At 42.2% G+C, this 20,402-nt stretch overlaps 1 protein-coding gene across 3 annotated transcripts; it reads right to left on the bottom strand.

Annotated features, from left to right (window-relative positions):
* Positions 1–2,176: 2,176 nt before the first annotated feature.
* On the bottom strand, positions 2,177–20,091 carry RAD50 (RAD50 double strand break repair protein). Of its 3 annotated transcripts, XM_048960748.1 has the most exons (26): positions 20,006–20,091; positions 19,238–19,384; positions 18,820–18,903; positions 18,429–18,580; positions 17,628–17,813; positions 17,319–17,523; positions 16,732–16,860; positions 16,335–16,500; positions 15,654–15,847; positions 14,919–15,125; positions 14,007–14,189; positions 13,651–13,808; positions 12,926–13,101; positions 12,225–12,462; positions 11,190–11,379; positions 10,450–10,576; positions 10,021–10,214; positions 9,822–9,932; positions 9,194–9,286; positions 8,997–9,110; positions 8,160–8,287; positions 7,146–7,370; positions 4,547–4,632; positions 3,961–4,103; positions 2,888–3,021; positions 2,177–2,628 (listed from the first exon to the last, which is right to left on the bottom strand). In XM_048960748.1, exons 2-26 carry the CDS (start codon positions 19,364–19,366, stop codon positions 2,442–2,444), a joined length of 3,939 nt encoding a protein of 1,312 aa, XP_048816705.1. In that variant the 5' UTR covers positions 19,367–19,384; positions 20,006–20,091; the 3' UTR covers positions 2,177–2,441. The 3 variants fall into 3 exon arrangements, with proteins under 3 accessions (XP_048816705.1, XP_048816704.1, XP_048816706.1); XM_048960747.1 differs by lacking the exon at positions 20,006–20,091 and having other exon boundaries at positions 19,238–19,972; XM_048960749.1 differs by lacking the exons at positions 19,238–19,384; positions 20,006–20,091 and adding an exon at positions 19,033–19,103.
* Between the last annotated feature and the right edge of the window lie 311 nt (positions 20,092–20,402).

Raw genomic sequence — 20,402 nt, 5'->3', positions numbered from 1 at the left:
AGCAGTGTTCTCTGAGCCCATTGCTCTCCTGCCCACTGACAGTTCTCTGAAACCAGGTGAATTATTTGTCATTTTCTTCTTGGTTCCTCAGCCCAGGTCTGTCTGCGGGGTAGGAAGCGCACGCAGCAGGGATGCCCTTGACGTGGCGCCGGGGGCGGCTGACTGCTTCCCCTTGCAGATGAAAGGTGTGAAAAGCATCACTGCGTTTTTTCATTACTGGAGTACTGACACCTGATAACAGACAGGTTAGTTTCATTTCCCGCCTCGTTCTCTGATTTTTTTTTTCCAAGTCCTGACAAAATCCTTCATCTCCGAAATGCACACGTGCACAATGTCTGCAGCCAAGGATCAGAGAGAGGCTGGTATAACCAAAATGCACCCAGACTGCTTCAGAGAGGATTTGCAAACTGTGTCTTTAACCTGGGGACAAAAAACAAAGCACAGAATTCACATAAGTAGGGGAATGCTTCAGAAGATAATGTAATTCTTCATGAGCTGGGATGTATGTGTCATGCAAAAATAAGCAGGTAGAACAGGAAAAATTGTGAATTCAAAGTCATTTGGTTCTGTTGATTGTATCTTTAAGAAAATTCCCCTTCAGGAAGTAATGCTAAGAGTCAGTGAAGCTTCTTAGTTAAAACTGCAAACGCAATGTATGTTAGTAGCATTTTCCTCTGCCTTCTTTCTTCCCCCACCCCAAGTTTGGCGTTCATTGCCTTTTCAGGGGATCAGTGAGAGCGTAATTGATAGGAAGTCCCATTCATCTGTTTATCTTCGAGTGGTTTCTCAAGCGGCTGGGGCACCTTGGCTCTTTAAACTCGCATTTTCAGAAAATTCAAGCGAAAACAATCCTTAGTTTGAGTGCTCGGCTCCTGCTGCTACTCTTTACGGCAGCTACAGCCAAGGCCGCTCAGCTCTGGTCCCATACAGGTCTCGGGAACATCAACTACAGAGACATACAGGTAGATCCAGGGCGCTGTTTTGTCTATCAGTTTTGGTACAGATATTATCCAGATACTTCAGCAGGTGCTGCCCCTCTCGTGCTACACAAGGCTCTGCAGGACCCTCCGTGTCAGCACGACCCCCAGGGCGCCGCAGCCACGGCCGCCATCCCTGCAGCAACGCGTGGGGCGGCAGCTGCCTCTGTCCGTGGTGCTTAACGCGCCCAGCGCCGCTGCTCCTCAGCTCCGCTGCTGTTGGAAAGAGCTCCTGGTGCGTGGGGAAGCGTGGGACAAAGGAATCCCTGCCTCCTGGAGCAGGAAGAAGGCGGCGTGAAACATTGCCAGGTTCATTCCTGCATTCTCCGAAGAGAAACGTGCTGCTCAAAGTCAGTTTTGGCAGCGGTTTATAGATTCTGTCTCTGAAACTGAGTCATTCACCGTCATCTCAGGTTCAGATAACATTTGGTGCCTGCAAGAAACTAAAGAGCTCTAATTCCAGCTTCTGTTAGTACACTTACGCCCAATTCAATCTTGAATAGATGCTCCCTTATTTGGACACAGACATCACAACTCTCAGGGCCTGTGTGACTTCACAGACACCACATCTAAAAGCTCAACACTTCTGATGATCAGGCCCAGTTGGCTTTTTGGCTGCCATTCTATTTGAGTGGTAGGTTCCCTTTGGCCATGAGCTGCTGCTGTACCAAGGCAAAGAGACTCGGAAGAGCTCTGAGTAGCGCAGATGAAGCTCAGCCTTCCTGCAGATCAACTCTCCAAGGCATTTTTGTTATCATTTTCAGAGAACTTGTCTAGATATTCCAAAAGATAAAACCATGACCAATTAATCTAGATTTTGACGTAATTCCTATAAACTTCATCATCTTCAGCTAAATGACAGTAAATGGCAGTTCTGCCCACAATAAAGAGACTATGCTTAGAATATGCTTCTGTCATCCATTCACTCATCTAGTCAGAAGGGACTTTCCTTTATTCTTAAGGAAGGTATTATGCTTCGTGAAGATTCCGAGCAAGGGTACCTCACAGAAACAACAGCAACGTCCTTTGTGAAGGCTGTCAGTTTTCTGCAGCCCAGGCAGGCAGCTATGAACAAACTGTGGCTAGAGATGTGAATCAATCTTGAACTTCACATAAGAGAGTGATGGAGAGCAAGCTCTATGGTATTGACAAAGCTACAGCCGTTCCAAAGAATCTGCAACCAAATGTATTCCAGGACATATACAAAGACCACCAACACTTTATTTTCACTTTTAAAGCATAAAATGTATCTAAAAGGTAGCTACTTCCTATTCATTACATTCTCCCAAATAATGATGATATTCAAACCAGATAAGAAATGCACACAGATACCAAGTTTAAACGTATAATAGTTTCAGAGGCCAGCTAAAACCTTCACGATACCACGTGATACGAAGACAGTATTTTCAGATGCCTTCCTCTGAGTTCTGTAAGCCAATCTGTAACACACATTGACTTAAAACATTAATGAACATAGGAGCCAAGGGAGCTGACGCTGCACTTCATGATCTCGGAGCACTGATCAATGTTCTTCTTGATCCTGTAGAAGGTTTCCACATATTCGGAACGGCCGAGGAGTTCCACAAAATCTTCATCGTGGGTTATCACCAGGAGCTGAAAGTTCCGTTGTCGTGAGCGGCTTTTTATTATCCTACAAAGACAAGCTATTCAGTGCACATATATCACATTCTAGTTTTAAGTACTTCTTTTCACTCACGTTAAAAAAAAACAACACATAAGAGCGACAACCCCCCCCAAATTACAGAAGAAATATTTTTCCTCTTCCAAGTAAAGAACAGGGAATCTAATGCTACTGCCCTGCCTATGTCAACAAAGACATACAATTTACTTCTGCTGACCGATACTAAAATTTGAAAAGTACCCAAGCCTCACAACAAGAGATTACTTACTCCACGAGGGCATGTGCAAGAGATTCTATATTTTCTCGATCAAGATTGGTAGTAGGTTCATCCAGTGCCAATATGCCACAGTTGAGGCAGAATGTTTCTGCCAGAGCGAGACGGATGATAAGAGAAGCAAGTACCTGAGGAACCAAAAAATCTCAGTGCTCATAGAGAACCTGTGTGTAACATCCTATTTTTAATGCCACGACACACTGTGACTTAAGTTCACATAACAACATACTGATGTGAGCTAATTAGTTATTGAAGAACTACATTAAAACTTGAATTGAATTGAAAGGTCCATTCTACTAAGTACTATTGGAAAACAGGAGAGAAGTGACATAATCAAAGTCCTGGAGATACTGGAGTTAAGGATGCTTCAGCACTGCCATCAGCACTGCCTCTTCTCACTGCTGAAGCTTCATCCCAACAGTGCAAGGAGGGTGGAAATCTGCATCACTCAGCTTGAACTACTGACCTCACACTCCTTACTAAAACTGAAGATGGTACTATTTAACACCTCACATATTAGTTTGGTTATCAGACCTCATCGTGTTTTTATTAGCTCCCATGAATTAGTGAAAATCATAGAACACTTGATGGAAACAGGGCTAGCAAAAATACTTTCCAAACATCACAACTGCTGTCATCACTGCTCACGATCAAAGAAAGATTCTCAGAATATCAGCTAAGACACCATGAACAAGTTTCACTCTCATTTACATAACATTTTAGCATAACTGCTTAAGGAGAAGATGCATTTTTTGCCTACTGTGATGTTCTGTAAGAAGTTTTGGATTCCCTCTGACATTAGTACAGAGTTTTCAAAACAAATACACTTCTACACGCAGGTGAGAACTCGACAGCATTTTTCACATTCGAGAAACAACGCCGTCACATCCCTTCACAGAATACCTTTTCAAGATGTTACTGCTGTATGCATCATAAAATGCTGTGCACTGTTTTGCTGCATTCCCTGGTTTCATTTTCTGTGGCCATTAACACCATCTGGACAGGGAAATGTAAGAGAGGAGACATCTCAAGGTGTGGCTGCCAAATAACTCACAGGCACTCGTTACCTTTTGCCCAGCACTGCACCTTCCTCGCATGTCCAGCGCCGTATCCCCCTTTATCATCACCACTCTGTAATTGTAACTCCTTCTTTTATCAGATGCTGAAACGTTCTCATCTGCATCAGAACGGATTTCTATATATTCAATATCTGAAAATGGAGACAGTTTTTCCATTGTTAAAAATCTTTAAAAATGCCATATCATTAAATGGCTAAATTATATTAAATTGAGAGACACGGCACACAGAAGCTATACAAATCTACTCGTAACTCCCACCAACAGATAATACTTTCAAATGATTTCTGTTTTTAAACTGGAGAAATAAAGGTGAGAATTTGACAGCAGTTTCCCTGGCTCAAAGAAACCTCAACTTGGGAAGACACGGAAAAAGGAAAATTACCTCCATTTCTCACAGAGCCAACTACAAAACGTGTAATAAAAGGGACACAACAGTGCTAACCAACAGACACAGCCTTCTGAAGGGAACCAACCATTTCCACCTCCTGGATTTTCAATAGTTTGGAGAAACAGTTTTCAGTATGCAGTGCTGAGTATAAAGCAGATCCACAGGGACAACACTACAAATACACACCTTGTCCTCTGTAGGTACTTCGCCAAAGGTCGCGGATTATCTTGTTGATTTCTTGCATCTTCATGCTATGAAATGTCATTATTGCTCTAAAGAGGAACAAAAAGCCACAAATTTTGATACAAGCCACTGCGAACTACTATGGGCTACAGCAGAAGGGAAAAGCTCCCTTTCCATTCTCTAAATACTTTCACTAAGAGTATACTAACAACTCATTCACCTTGAGTGCAGACACGTACAATTAATTAGCTAAATGGGTGTCATGACTAGAGCTACCTTTCTCTTCAGCAGCGAGAGTGGCACAGGATATCATTTAAAATGTTTTATTTCCCCAACCAGAATTATCAACAAGTCTTCTGTCCAGAAACAGCTGAATCCTCAGGAAAGCATTCAAAAAAGGACACGATGCTACTTTCCTAATGCAGACTTTTAAACGCAGTGTTTTTAATGAAACAAAAAGAAAAGAAAAAAAAAAAGAAAAAAAAAAAAGCTTGCTTGCTTGATGCAAACAGTTTCTTTCCAAAAAAAAAACCAGGTCTGCATTCAAAAGTAATTCTGAAATTGACTTCTTACGCGTACTTTTCCCACTTCCCCTCTTACAGGAATCACTTCTACCTGTTCTGAGGAATACTGAAGTCTCGACTCTAAGAGGATTAGTTAAGTCTGAAGAAAGAAAAGCATGCTCTACTATTTACTTGATTAAATCCAAGAATGCATTCACCAGCAACTATCAAAAGCCTCTAAACATTAAATCAATGAAGATCAATAGATAGCATAAGAGAACACACAAATGTCATGTTTTCCCAGCTACATGTACAGCTTTCAGTCTCTGGCCATTAGAGTTAACATTTGTCTCACTGATTTTTCAGACGATTACCAATAAGTGATGCTTATCTATTTTTCTTGAAATTACAAGTCTGCCTTCCTGTTTTGCCTTAAATAGAAACAATAGATGGCCTGATACCACACAAAAAGAGTCTGAATTCTCAAAGGGAAATTCTTGGATTGCATTTCCATTTAAGCTGAAAGGAAGGAATGATAAAAGAACAGCTTACACCTTCACAGAATCAATTCTGGATGGGTTTACACTCAAATACTAAATGCATGCATGTTATCATTAAGGCTGATTAAAGCAGAGCTCCTCTATACCCCACTGTTCAACAGCCTTTGAGACCCATCTTTCTGAACTACAATCTCCATGACTGCATTTAGCTTATCCTCCAACTTGGAACTCTGTGTGCCAAGGCTTTATTCTACCTTGTATCTCAAACTGCTGCTTGGAACTTTCACAATCATTTCCTCTGCCCCTTCTCTACGCCATGCAAGACTTAAGAAACCTTTATCAACCCTTCTCAGTCACTTCTTTTCAACATGGAAACTTTTTTGTTGTTGTTCAGGGCGCTGTATATTTTACTTTCTATTTGTTTACAGTGTTAGAGATGCTATTTTTGGTCAGCCAGTCCAAAAGCATGAAACAAGCTTCCAGGGGAAGCAGGAACAATCACAAAGTTCACTACACTTTCCATCCAATGCAAGTTGCACTTCTTTTCATCTCTGCTTTCTCTGATATAAGTACAAAACCACCCACACTGGAAAAGGGTAAAAAACAAAACCAAGCCTCACCTCTGTACTGCAATATTCTTTAATGCAAACACAACTGTTTACCTGTAAAGAAGATCATGGGGAACAAGAAATCTACATGGCAGATCGTATGCATGGTATGGTATGACCAGAATCAGCAGTGCTGGGACACACACTTACAAAAGCTTCCTAAAAATGCCTTCAAGTGGGAAGAACAACTAGAAAACAATAGGGACAGAGGAACAGCCTGAAGGTTCCTGGCTCTTCCATCAGTTTTCATTTAAAAATGAAGGTGAATGTGTTTATGGTCTAGAAATCTTCCAATCACCAGAGGCAGCAGAGCAAAAGGTTATTTCATGCCAGGATTCCAGCACAGAAGGCACAAATGTGTCATGTGTTGGGTTCATTTCCCTGCTGCCTCTCTCAACGTGAACTTCTGTAAAGCAAATATGACTCCTGAGATGTACAAGCAGTACTCAAAAAGGGTCCTACAGAGACCTGAGAATAAAACTGTAATGATCACTGAACTTACCTAAATCTACACTAAACTCCAGTCAACATCACCAATGCACTTTTGAACTTTATATACTCTACAGAGTTCCCAGATTCTACCAAACCTGTGCAGTCTGTAGCACATTTTCATTCATTCACTTTGCTTTCAGGAATCAGCTTTCTTCAGAAAGCAGAAAAAGGAAGGTTACAGCAATTGGTTATTTAGGCTAAATGCAAAAACAATGGAAGTAACACATCAGTGCACAGCTTGCTATCTTCACACAGCAGGGTGGCTGAAACCAGATGATCACTATGGTCCTTTTCAACCCAGGTCATTCCACGATTCTATGATTAAATATATTCATTTATTAACAGAAATAATTAAAGACCTCAAAGAGTTGCAACAATTTACTATTTCTAAAAGTTCTCTTAGGAAGATTGATATTGCAAGCTGCTTTTGCATCAAGGCTATCAGTGGTAACGAAAACTACACAAAACACAAGAACTAACCTCCCACAACAATACTTACTTATCGAGGGCCTTGTAATAAATGTCCAAATCTTTGTTCACCAGCTCTGTTGTTCTCATAACAATCATCATCTCCCTGTGCTTTTCCTCTGCATCCTTGAACTGTGACTCTCGAAGCTCCTTTTTGAACCGAACAATCTCTTCCTCAAATCCACGCTGCCGGCCCAGTGCAACGTGATGGTTTCTTTTCAGACCTTCTATTTTCTCCTCCAAATGTTTCTGCTCGCTGCCAAACCACAACTGATCAATAACTCTTTTGCATGTAGTGTCTCTCAATATTTTGAACAAGGTTCTAAGCTGTAGCACCTTTTAGACAGCAGCTTGTTCTCTTGTACACATAAAGTTTGTAAGTCAAAATTACAGTATTAACGTTGCTGGAACTAAGATGTGGTTAAAATATGTTTTTAGCAAACTTAAATACATTTCAGTCACTATTCTGAATGGGAAATTATCACACTCAAAGGCCAAAGTGCTACAGTTGACTTAATTGCAGGAATTCCATGAGGATACTGAGGAAAAAAAAATTCAAGGAACAATTGGGTGCCCTACCAGTTGGGTAAGCTAAAGAAATAGTTTGCACGTAAAGAGCTGAATGGGGATAATTCCTTCTCAAAAACATTTATCATCTCAATATCAAGCTGCTATTAAACTACAGAAATAAACACAGACTTTCCTGCTGACACCTGTCTAAGACTGCAAATAAACTATCCTCATCCAGAGACATGCTGCCTTTTGAACGTGGACTAATGAGTGGAAATTGTTAGAAGCAATGGCTTAGATTGGAACAGGTTATGTGCGTAATTAGTAGATAGAAGGACTCTGTAATTTCACCAAGTCATCTTTGTTGTCATGGGGATCATACGCAAGCATGAGTCTGAAGGAGGAAGCAGTCCACGTGAACAGGGAGAAAGGTACAACTAAGAACACAGGAAACACTGAGACACAGTGAACACTGCATTCAGATATTTAATGAATTCTTACACAAAACGTGCTGCTCTGTTCTGAAGATGCTTACTTTTTCAGCTGTGGGACTTTCATTTCTCCCATCTCCTTGACCAGTTGTTTTATATCGTCTTCAACTTTTTTTAGCTCTTCATTCCGCTGCCTCAAAGTAAGATTATCCTCCAGCCATCTCTCCTGGATCTGTTTCCACAGAAAGCAAGAAGTTCTATCAAGTTTCAGTGTATCAATTCTCAGTTACGAAGTACGAGGGCTGCACAACTCAACAATGCTGAGCACAGAACAACTGACAACACTGAAAACCATCACAGTACAAACTCATTTTGTACTAGAAGCAGGGCATGTGGAAATCAGCATATTTCAATCTGAAAAGATACTTGAAATAGTTATCAGATAAACCTAAGAGTGATCCTGTGAATATTCATCCATGATACAAGTGAGAAAATCGTGTGGCCCCCAAACTCAATTGTAGAGGTAAGACGTGAGATGGAGTGGGGAATGCACCGCTCCTATACAGAACGTGAGCAGAGCTGGAAATACACACAGCAAGAATTCAAGGCATGTGACCAAATCCAAAGTGACAAACTACCCCTGGTACCTGCAGGGAGAAACACCTTGCAGCAGCCTTCTTTGAGAAGGCAGGTTATTTCCCACTGAAAGCTGCTTTGGAAAACGCTGGCTATTATCACAGTGGATTTAACTCTCTTGGAAATGCCACAAAATGGAGACGTTTTTGTGCATATATAAATCACAAGACTTCTTGTTTTCTTTTTTAAGCCCAATGCCCCACACTGCAGCCACTCTGACCAACAGATCGTTAAATACCTCATGTGCACCAGCAGACTGAAATCACTTCAACTACACAAAGGATACTCTCAAACAGTGCACCTACTTTCTGAGTGTCAATATCCTGCCGAATAATTTCCATCTCTTTACTAATCTTTTCCTTCTGTTTCTCACAGGCAGCTAACTGAGAGTTTACTTCATCGAGTTCACACTCCTTTTGCTAAAGAAATAAAAAAAGAGGTGTATTATTTACGTACATAAATGCTTTTAAAAGCAGATTTTTACTGATTGTTGTTAGGTTACCTTCTTATATTCTTCCTTTCCTTGTTGAATATAGCTTTCAATTTCTTTCATGTACTTATTTATATCTTTAACTTTCTCTTTTATGCCGTTCATCTGCAGGAAAAACACTTGAAATGAGTTGCAGGCTCACAGAAGTGACTTATCACTTACATCACAGATAAATGGCCAACACTATTTGCAAGACACAATGCCTTATTGTAATTCCCTTTCATTTACCAACAAAATACTCTGACTTTTGAAACCCAGATGCTCCTTCATGCTGCTTGCCAAAATAAATGGTAAATACTCATTTGTGCTTAGACAAGAGGAACACCTGCCCTGAGAAAGTCAGGTTTGCCTCTTACCAAGGGCAGCTCGCAGCCATTCTTGCTGCTCCTCCCAGATCTACTCATCAGTGACCTGTGGCACTAAAAGCCCTCAATATTGCCAAAGGTCCCCAGAAGCCTTTCAGTAGACCACCAAAGATTACATTACAATTGGTGATGCTCCTTTTCTTCCCCTAAAGTTCCACAAAACAAAAGCATTAGCAACTGCTGTTTCCTAAAAGCCAACTTGTTATCAAGGCTTCCACCCATGCCCCAAAACCAGCATGTAATCCTATCACCCAACCAGTCCAATGCAAACAAACCTTCTCTTGTATTTCTCTATTACTTGCAGTCCTTTTATTAATCAGATCCTCCTTGTCTTGCTGCAGTTTTTCTAAAGTTGCATCCAGAGGAAATACCTGCTCCTTTGCTTCCTGAAAAGCAGTTAAGAAAGCCCTTTTTATTTTCACATTCTGTCAACGACCAACAACGACCTAACAAGGGTTTCTCATTATGTCCTACCTTGATCTCTCTGCATAAGGACTGAAATTCAGTGGTTAATTCCACTGCTTGTTCCTCCAGTTGCTGACGACGCTGCAAGCTGCTGGAAATCTGCAGTTTCTCTGCTCTGAGTTCATTCACTGTACTCTTCAGCTCCTGAATTTGATTTTGCTGGTCTTGTTTCATTTTCTGATTTAACTCAATTTTGCTAGTAACTGCAGATAAAACCACACACACAGTGAAACGTCGATACATTATTAACGACATTTTATGTCTTCCTTATATAAGAAAGTTGTTATGCCTCCCCCAGCAACAACCAACAAACAAGAACTATTAGAATATGGTTGTTTCCAAACAGATAATAAGTAAACTAAAATTTATACTTTAACGACAGCAAGTCAGAATATTGTTTGTAATATAAAAACGAAATACCAGACTTGTACGACCCACCTGTATCCCACAAGTGTTTTTTCTCTTGTTTCTCTTGGCTTACTTGCAGAACAGTTCTATTTAAATCGACCCCTAGCAGCTTAGCCTCCTGCTGAGCAATTTTTCTTTCAACATCCCTAATATCAGTCTGAAAGTAAGATGAAAGTGCTGCTATTACTATATTAGCGTTTAACAACAGGCTTTTCTTTCTTTTCTTTAATCTTTGGCACGCAGAAACAACCTGGGAGCTTGAGGCATGTATGACTTAAAGCACCTTCAAGTGCATCTCCTCTGCTGGAGCAACATCACCTCATTAGCATAGGGTATGTTAGCCCACAGGCTGCTGGAAGCTGGCATCCCTACTGGTGAGAGGAAATTAGTCAGTATGGGCAGACTTCTGAGGTACCCAGGCTACCCCAAAGGAGTTACACGTACAACCTGTCTCTGCAACAAGAGAACTGCTTGACTTGTTTCATATCATCGCTGCCAACACACCAGATGGACTGACATGATGGGCCAACAGTTGGACAATGTGTCGATGGTTGGACTAGAAGACCATAATGGCCTTTTCCAACCCTGATGCTTCGATGCTCTATGATTAGTATCAAGATCAGCTATGTTACGCTGTCTTAAAAACTATTTTTATGTGTTTGAAAAGTATTAACTCCTCAAATTCTTTGTACTATTGTTGAATAACTACTTAAATACTTGGCAGCAAACAAGTGTCACCTTACATATGGACAGAAATTACAAACACGTACCTGGTACCTTTCCATGAGAGTTATGTCCTGTAAACATGCATTAGCACCTTCCTTTTCAGACAGAACTGTCTGCAAAAGTGTTTCCTGTTCTTCTATCTCACCCTTCAGGCGTGCAAAATCCCTGTTCACAGTCTGCAGCCTGTTCCTCAAGTCTGGTATGTCCCTTTCTTGGAGTTCCACTACAGTTTGCCTTAAATAAAACAAAAATCCAGCAGTGTAAGCTTATGACCACAAAATCTATTGAATGAATTTAGCCCAAATAGTATCCCCTAAGGCAGGTGAGATTTAAAAACAAAACCAACCAAACAAATCAATCTCTTCTGGTTTTTGATATCAGTACAGCAAGTGCTACAAAAGGGCCTACGATCCATTGCACAGGAGTGCCCTCTTGTGCAGGAAAGGTCTACCCACTAACATAAGTTCTTCAATCTTTCCAAAATAATGGTCTGCAAATATCTCAAAGTCAGAGCCTCTGATCCACTGGCAAGGAACCTACCTGCACTCTAAATTCCTCTACTTTTACTCTAAAACTGGATCTTAGGATAAGGAAAAAACCTCAAGGCTCCCACAGAATCAAGATTTTATTAAATAGTGGTGTTCCCACTAAATGGTTCACTTCCCATTCTATGAATGCCATTTCCACTTCAGTGTTTTTGAGAAACTTATTTAAGGCATTGTGGTGTGAAAACTGTAGAAATAACAGCAACCAACCTGTCCATTTTAAACTGCAATGACAAAAAACAAGGACAACTGCTCCTATATGGTGTAAACGACTGGTCGAAAAGGAAGTAAACAACCACTTCTGTCTCACTCTCATGAGAAGCATCAAAGGATCAGAAATACCAAAATTATAAGGTAGTTTAATACTGCAGTCCAAATGAGCAGAGAAGAATTGGTGGGAAAATATTTCTCTCTTGAATGAATTACCTAACCCTAAAATTAAGCATCCCAGATGTCAACATAACTTCTAATAATCCAAAAACAAGAACTCCAAAGAAAATGGCTTGCAACTCCACCACTTGCTAAGTACTTTACCTAATTGGTTTAAGACCCATCATCTCATCACGTTTTTTCTCTCTTTTTTTAAGCTCAGACTCTGTTGACTTCAGTTTGTCCGGGGCGAGACGCAGCTTTGACTGCAGGTCACTGATCACATCTTGCAGCTCAGCCTCCGTTTGAAAAACTCTTTGGCAAACTGGACAACACGACTGGTTCTCCTCTGTCAGCTGTGTAATGAACTGTGAATAAACTGCAGTGGCTCCAGCAAGCACAGCTGGTTTAAAAAGAAACAGATGATGTTGGATATATAGCACATAATAGGTCAAAATTAGGTACATATTTACCACAAATGAAATAAAATTATAACTGGGATCACTGAGATAGGAAACTAAAATGGCCCTACGCAACCTGCTCTGAATTCAGGGCTGTCCCTGCTTTCAGCACTGTGCCTGAGGCTCTCTCCAACACAAATTATTCTACTTTATTAAACCTCAGCCATCTTTCAATAATTACCAGTGAAAGTAAGTGCTCCCATGATTTCTTCTGGAACTGCTTTCTCTCAGAGAGCAGCAGGCCCTGTGGATCTAACCCACTATGCCACACTGCCATCTAATGCCACACTGCCAGCCCTGTACTTCTCTTCACACCTGGCAGGGTCAAGAGCTCAAACATTTCCTTAGTTTTGTGAAGGCTTATATTTAAAATGAGCAGAAATGCAGAGCTTCAGGCAAATTTACCTCGCTGCTTTGAACTTCTTTCAATCTCATCTTGCAGTTTGTTCAGGTTACTGTCAAAATCTTGGCTTCCACAAACATCAAAAAGCTTTGCTTCATAGCTGGACAACTGTTCTTCTTTCTTTCTTAGTTCAGCACTGATGTAATTTTTCTGTTGCTCTGCTGATGCCAGTTGTTTGCTAAAACATCAATGCACAAACTCTTACATTACAGAAACACATCCTTATGTTTGTGTTCCATACTTCTGAATTATGGGCTGTTCTTAGACTACAAATTCTGCCTCTTTGGCTCCATGGAAATTTAACTACCACTGCACAGTGTGTTGATGTCTCCTAATTCTTTTATATAGTTGAGTGAAATCAAGAAGTTATCGACCATTCTGCAACTTGTAAGAAAGCCAGAGGGCCACCATTTTATTCCCCAAAGCACAGTCACTCAGATAGGATGGCATAAATAATTAAAGGTGTATTAGAATACTGTGTCATCTACTTTTAGTGCTGCCTTTGACACACTTCTAATGTCATGTCTTGCTTTTATCAACCAACACAAACCATACTGTCTACACATTATACACACTTTGCAGACTGCTTTCTTTCATTTGGAGGACATCTCTATAAACAATCATGAGTTAAAGTAACAAGCACGTTAATTATGCTAAACTTCCCAACACTTAAATTCACAATTGCATAAATACTTCTGGAGACACAATCAATTAAACCAATACCTACTTTAGCAGGGCATGTCTATTCCTTGTCTCGTTAATCTCAGTGCTTTTGCCATGAAGCCAGTCTTCAAGTTGTTTTTTGTTTGGAAAATATCCCAGCAGTAGTGTCAGCTCTTCGGAATGCCTCGATTTTACTTTTCTAATCTGCTCCTCTTTGTCTGCCTTGAGAAATAAGGCATTTTAAATTAATGTTTTCATACGTTCAAGTTTATGCCACTCAAGTATTCATAGAGGAAATGGTTTCCAAGAAGTCACACAGAAGTTTTACACACAACATCATGATAAAAAGACACACATATCCTGGAGGAACTGTGTTAAGATCATGCCACTTCCCTTTCTTTGAAACAATAGAAAAATTACTTTGTCTTTCTTCAGCATCTCCATTTGGGTAATAGTTGTGGTATGCAGATTCAGCTGCTCCATCTCCTGGTCCAACCGCCGAAGAACTTTGTCCAGGTTGATTTTCTCATTCTGCAGAGTTTGCACTTCCTGTTCCAGAGTTTCTACATTGCTGTTCCTCTCAGCTTTCTCCAGCTCATGCTCCTAAATAAAAAAACATAAAAGCCAGAAGAATTATATAATCACAGCAGACAATAAGATTCTAACTAAAAGGAAGCAGAGGAAAGTTCTTTAAGTTGAAGGAGGGGAGATTTAGGTTGGATGTCAGGGGGAAGTTCTTTACAGAGAGTGGTGAGGTGCTGGAACAGCTGCCCAGAGAGGCTGTGATGCCCCGTCCATCCCTGGAGGTGTTCAAGGCCAGGTTGGATGCGGCCCTGGGCAGCCTGGGCTGCTGTGAAATGTGGAGGTTGGTGGCCCTGCATGTGACAGGGGGTTGGGGATTCATGATCCTTGAGGTCCCTTCCACCCCTGGCCATTCTGTGGTTCTGTGATTCTTTAAAACTGCCCAGCAGCATTTGCTGTTCAGGATCAATACGAGATTTGCAAAGGACACACGCAAAATGATAAAGGCTGTGATGCTTTCATAGGAAATGTACAGCAACGTTCTGAAATGTAGTAAATCACAACATTTCACGAAATGCAGTGCTTATAACCAACTAGATAAGGAAGTTATCTGGAAAAAACCCATCTAACAGCACTTATTTTTCTGGGCCAGTAATTTAAGACTATGAAAATCTTCTGGTATCTACAGAATCCAATGACACCACAGCCACGGTTATCACAATACTGACAACTCCATGAGCTGAAGCAATATATTCTAAGCATGCATTTCCACTCCAGACTTGTACAAACGTTTCAATCACATTCACTCACCGTCTTTATGATCTCCTGATCCAACTCCACTATTCTGTCTGAAGAGCCCTCCAACTGACGCAGCTCATACTTTACATTCTTCAGTTCAGCCTGCCTCTTACTTTGAATGTCTGATTTCAGGTCAATGGTTCTCTCTAATCCAGTCTTCCTATCTCTGATTTCATCGATCTGTTTTTGTTTCATTGCTTCTTTCTGTGTGAACTCCCTCTGAAAGCCAGCAGCAATACGTTCGTTATTTTCTCCATATGAAAAACACAGCTTTCAAACTGCTCCTTCACACTGGTTTGCAAATAGCCACAGTTAAAATGCAAGGCGTGGAAATAGTCTGATATTGAAGCACTTTAACAGGAATGTTTTTACATAAGAAAATGTGAACTCATAATGGTAATATTTTATGACATTGAAACTCCACAGTGAAGATAACTTCAAAACAAAGTTGCTTGTTTTCTTACCAACTGCCTATTCTAATTCTTTCTTGCTTGCTTGACATGGCTGCTGAGAAGGAAAACCAACCTGCAAAGCTGCCTGCTCATTAGCTTTGGCAATTCAGATCACTCAAAACTAATTTTTGTGGAAAGGTTCAAACACCTCATAATAAACAATACAAGAGCAAAGAAAGGCTCCAGTTCCCCCTTCCCCCCAGCACTCCTTCTGCCAGAACCACAAAGACACACCTGGACTAACTAATAACACAATATGGAACGATAACACAACCCAAAATGACAAAATCCTTACCATTAACTGATTTGCAGCTTCTGTATCACTCTTCTCCCTCTCTTTCAACAACTCATGAAAAACAGCAATCTGCCTGTCATTAAAAGGTGCTTGCTCAAAGCCATCTAATTCCAGCTGTGCTGACAAGGACTGAATTAAGGAATCCCTCACTTTGATGTGATCCTGGTGACGATCTGCTTGCAGCTGTAGACGACCTTCATGAGGAAAGAAAACTCACCATGAGTAAAGTCCTCTGACTGCCCCCACAGTAAGAACATCACAGGTTCAGCTTCCACATGCTTCTTGGTTGGAACAGATGCATACAGTCATAACTGGCTAGTAGTCATTTTCCTAACTTATAGCACGTACGAGCTCAGACAGCAAAAACAAACGTGTTGAAAGTCACCAAACTGACAGTGTTTTACACCACCAGAAATCATCTGAGTACTTCTAGAAAAGATGGTCCATCTGAGGACAAACGCACTGCATGCTGCAATTGTACCTCAGAACAAGTGCACACTAAAAATCCCAGAGGAAGGATGCTGAGGTGTGGTTACCTGTGAGATTCCCACATCACACACTGACCCAGCACCAACACACATTTCTGGGGCTTCGTCCTTTCCAAATACCTGCAATTCTTATCAAATCTATTTCAGATCTTAATGGCATGAAGAATAAATGCAAGTTTATAGACCAATGTACCTCGTTCAATAAGCAGCTCTGACTTCTCACTGTTAAACCTCTGGCATTCTTTAGAGGCTCTATCTAATTCTCGCTTGCAGTCTGATAACCTCTTCTCCTTTTCCTTCACTGTTCTCTGGTGGTTCCTGTATCTGTCCCTGAGCTGTTCATCTGTTCCTTGAAAAACCTGTTCTCCACACAGAAAATAAAGTCAGCTTTTAAACACGAGTTTATAAACAACACTGTGATGTTCAAAAAACAACAAAGGTTTTAGGATAACAGAACCCAAGAATTATCAAGTGAGCCACTTGGGCAACGGAAGTGTTCTTAACCAGCATCTGCTGCATAGCTCATTTGGTAGCAAAAAGCAGGCTGATTTTTCTGCAGAAAGCATGGCAGCATGGAATTGAAGGGCAACCTTTTCCATTTTCTGTTGCAGATCTTGATTATCCTTTTCCATCTGCCTCCCCCTGCTCTCCAGGGCTTTCGCATCGTTGTCCAGTGACATCACTTTCATGAGATTCTTCTCAACTGCTGCCAAAGAACTCTGCAAAGGAAAGAAGGGTGCAAGTAAGAAATCTCATTGGTTTATGATGCTCTATGCAATACAGGACCCTAAAGTGTAAAACTTTCAGTGTTATGAAATACTTTGAAACAAAAAAAAACCCACAATTTTCATTCAGTTTTAGTTATGGTTCACAACAGTTTTATGGGCAACAGCTAAATATTAAACAAAGATCTTTTAAATTAAGACACAAAAAACCCACCCCAGTGCTGCTACAACAATTTCACAGACTGCTCTCATGCCTCCAACATCTGCATACAGATTAGAGCAGCATCTGAGCTTTGCTGCTTAATTCTGCTGCAGAATACATGGTTAGTTAGCAACATAAATGTGTATGGTTTTAATCAGGACATCCCTCTGGCTTTGACATTTTGCTATGCTCTTTTTTACTTATGAGTTGTTTTATACTAAAATCTTAATGCAAGTAACACACAAACTACCTTTAAAGGGTCGAGCTGACTCTCAATAGATTTTATATTCTCCTTAGAAGCAGACAGCTGAGCTTCTGTCTTGGTAAGATTGTCCTGGATTTCCTGGGCTTTTTCTTTATTCTGTTTCAGGTATTTCAGTTCTGTCTGACACTCCTTTACTTTCATGCCTTGTTTCAGCCGTACTTGACGGAGGGTTTCCAGTGCTTTAATATACCTTAAAAAAAGAAAATAAAAAGACATCACACAACTGTCAGAACCTGTTGGCAACACAGCCATCACTACTGACGGATGGAACGACGCCTCAGGACAGAGGAAAACCTTGTTGCTGAGAAGATCTCATCAAACTTTTGTTTCAGGGCCTTCCCTTCGCTTAATGGCCAGTTGGATTCTTCTTGGTGGCAGAAAATGACGTTGTTCAGCACGGACTTGGAAACGCCGAGGGCACTGATCATCTCCCGATCAATTTCTGCACACTTGGAACTGAGGCTGACCTTCTCGCCATGCCTACATAGCACAGAAAGAAAAGCCACAGAGTTATCAGCAACTCTTTTTCAGTTGTTTTTTTTTTTAATTAAGAACAACAACAACACTACAAGCATTTTCCATTGTACTGGTTACAAAGCTTGCTAAGAGTAACAATTTTTAAAGTACGTAATTACCATTTACATCACTGGCACTTCACAGTGAACCTTTCCAGTCGAGCAGTACACATCAAAAAGCTCTGCAGAACCACCAGAGGGAGCAAAACCAAGTTTGAATAAAGGCAAGTGAACACACTTCTTAAACAGTGAATACTGGAGTTCAACATGGGCTGAGCATGCCCTGAAACTGAAAGCGGTGCTAAGGGAAGTACAGATTGCATCTTCCATGCAATGCTACTTTCAATCTACATTATTAGTAATACGACTCTCAAATAAACACAAGTCAATAGATGTCAGCAGTTCTTAAAACAATGGCTTCCCAACGTGAGATTTTGAATCAACTGATACATCAAGTGCTAGAACTCCAAACCTTTCATCTAAGAGCACAGGCAGCAACTTTGTGAAGTTTTCTCATTTTATACATAAAAACGTGCAGCTCTCAAACCGGATTTGACACTGAAGTCAGTAAAAAACTTACTTTGTTCTGGTAATGACCCCTTCAAGTGTTTTGAATTCTGTTTTCTTGCTTTTCTGGGTACAAACCATGGATCGTTGGACAGCTACGAGCTCACCATTCACATCTCGAAACTGCAATCGAATCTGAGCTCTCACATCTGTTTCGTTGGCAACCTTCAGTAGAAACAACAAGAGAGTGAGTAAGGAAAACTCTTCTCAACCTCCAAACGAGTACCAGCCCTGCCAGCTTCTAGAAACCCCTACTTCTGTTCTTCTTGAAATAATATGGTCAGCTCACGTCTACCAAATCCTTGAGTATCCCTATTTTCACCACAAGCCTGAGTGCAGCTGGGGTTCTTACTGAGGACTACACTCACACTAAATCTACTAGATCTAATCACTGGGGCTTTTACCTTTGGGTCATGAACAAACGAATTTCCTTTGGTACCAGGAGGGAAATCTCCAGTGGAGATGTATTTAAGGCACTCAATGATGGTCTGAGAGAACAGAAAGAAGCAGGTAATTAGAACAATTTAGAATAAAAAAGATGGGCAACATCAAAACACAGCAATAGCCCAAATACAAATAAAAGTCAGACAGGAGGGGGGGGAGAAATAAGACACGACATTTCACTTCTCAGCATCATTAGAAGATGTTTTGCAGAAGCAGTTTTTGCAGGCACGGTGGGGACGGGGCGATGGTTGGGGCAGATGATCTCAGCGATCTTTCCCAACCTTAAACGATTAATCATGCTAATTGGCACCACCGGTTTCCTAAGAAAAGCACCACGTGGGACTCGGCCGGACCCAGGGCTGGCAGCAGAGCTCTCACCGTTTTCCCTGCGCCGTTGGGTCCCACCAGAATAGTCAGGGGATTAAAGAAGGTGATAATCTGTTTATCTTTGTCCTCCACACCGAAACTCCTCACTCCCAGGATGCTCATTTTCTCAATCTTCGCCATTTCGGCAGAGCTTCCCCCCTTCCAAAACCAGAAACGCAAACGTCACAAACCACAAACACAAACGAAGCCTCGGGAAAACGCAGGCATGACCCTAAAAGAGGGCAACACGAGCAAGAAAGCACGGGGTAGAGCTGGATTAACGGTCCCAGGGCTCTTCCCCGACCCCAGCATCCTTCAATGCTCGGCGTGCGCCTCCCTGCAGCTCCGGGCGCGCACGGCTAAAGGCGCTGGAGGTCTGGGAGCTCCTCAGCACTCAGCCCGGCCTCGGACACAGCGGGGATTTAACAGCGGCAGCAAAAGGCAAAGCCCCGCGAGCGCTCGAGAGAGGAGCAGGTCTCATCACAGCCCCCTCCGTTACACATGCTGTTGTTTATTATGCTTTCCTGCCGCCTCGTTCCTCACAACGTCCCGCCCCGCCACGTCTTTGCGCAGTCTGATCGCACAGCCGCTCGATCCGGGGCATTTCCTGCAGAAAGCCCGCGGGGCAGCGCCTGGCAGCGGGGGCTTCCCCACCGTGCGGCGGGGGTGGGAGTTTTCCAGGGAGAGGAGACGGCCGCTCGGCACCGCCGGGCCGGGAAACGGCACTGGGGCCAAACGCCCCCCCTCCCCACCCCCGGCCCGCTCCCACAACGCGGTCACCTCCGATCCCCGCCGTGCCGCAAACGCCCCGCGCCGCCCCGGCAGCCACCGCGGCCGCCCTCGCTCCGCCCCGGCGGTCCGCCCTGCCCGTGCTCTACAGCGCCCCCTGGCGGCCACGCGCGGGGCAGCCGCGCAAAGAGCGCGCTGTTACGCGCTGCTCTGCGCTGCTCTGCGCTGCTCTTCGCTGCTCTTCCCGCGGCTGCCCCCCACCCCCGTGCCTCCCTTCGCTCCCCTCAACCCTTTGACTCTTCCCCTTTGCTCCTCACCACTCGCACAGCCGCCCTCCTCTTCCTTTTGTCCCCTCTGCGCTCTCCAAAGTCCCGAGGGCCGCCCAGTGGCACCCAGCTATTTTATCCCCCGGTGAAAAAGACATTTAACGCTTCTGAAAGAACTGAAA

The sequence above is a fragment of the Lagopus muta genome, chromosome 14, assembly GCF_023343835.1.
Source record: "Lagopus muta isolate bLagMut1 chromosome 14, bLagMut1 primary, whole genome shotgun sequence".
Lineage (NCBI taxonomy): Eukaryota > Metazoa > Chordata > Aves > Galliformes > Phasianidae > Lagopus > Lagopus muta.
The sequence above is the reverse complement of the archived record's forward strand: the minus strand, read 5'-3'. Positions and strand labels throughout refer to the sequence as shown.

Coding starts and splice junctions, on each gene's coding strand:
- RAD50 (XM_048960748.1), bottom strand. CDS start 19,366: ATGGCGAAGATTGAGAAAATGAGCATCCTGGGAGTGAGGAGTTTCGGT. Junction 17,524..17,627: donor GAGATCTTCTCAGCAACAAG/GTTTTCCTCTGT, acceptor TCTTTTTTTAAG/GTATATTAAAGCACTGGAAA. Junction 10,215..10,449: donor AAAACACTTGTGGGATACAG/GTGGGTCGTACA, acceptor TTTTATCTGCAG/TTACTAGCAAAATTGAGTTA.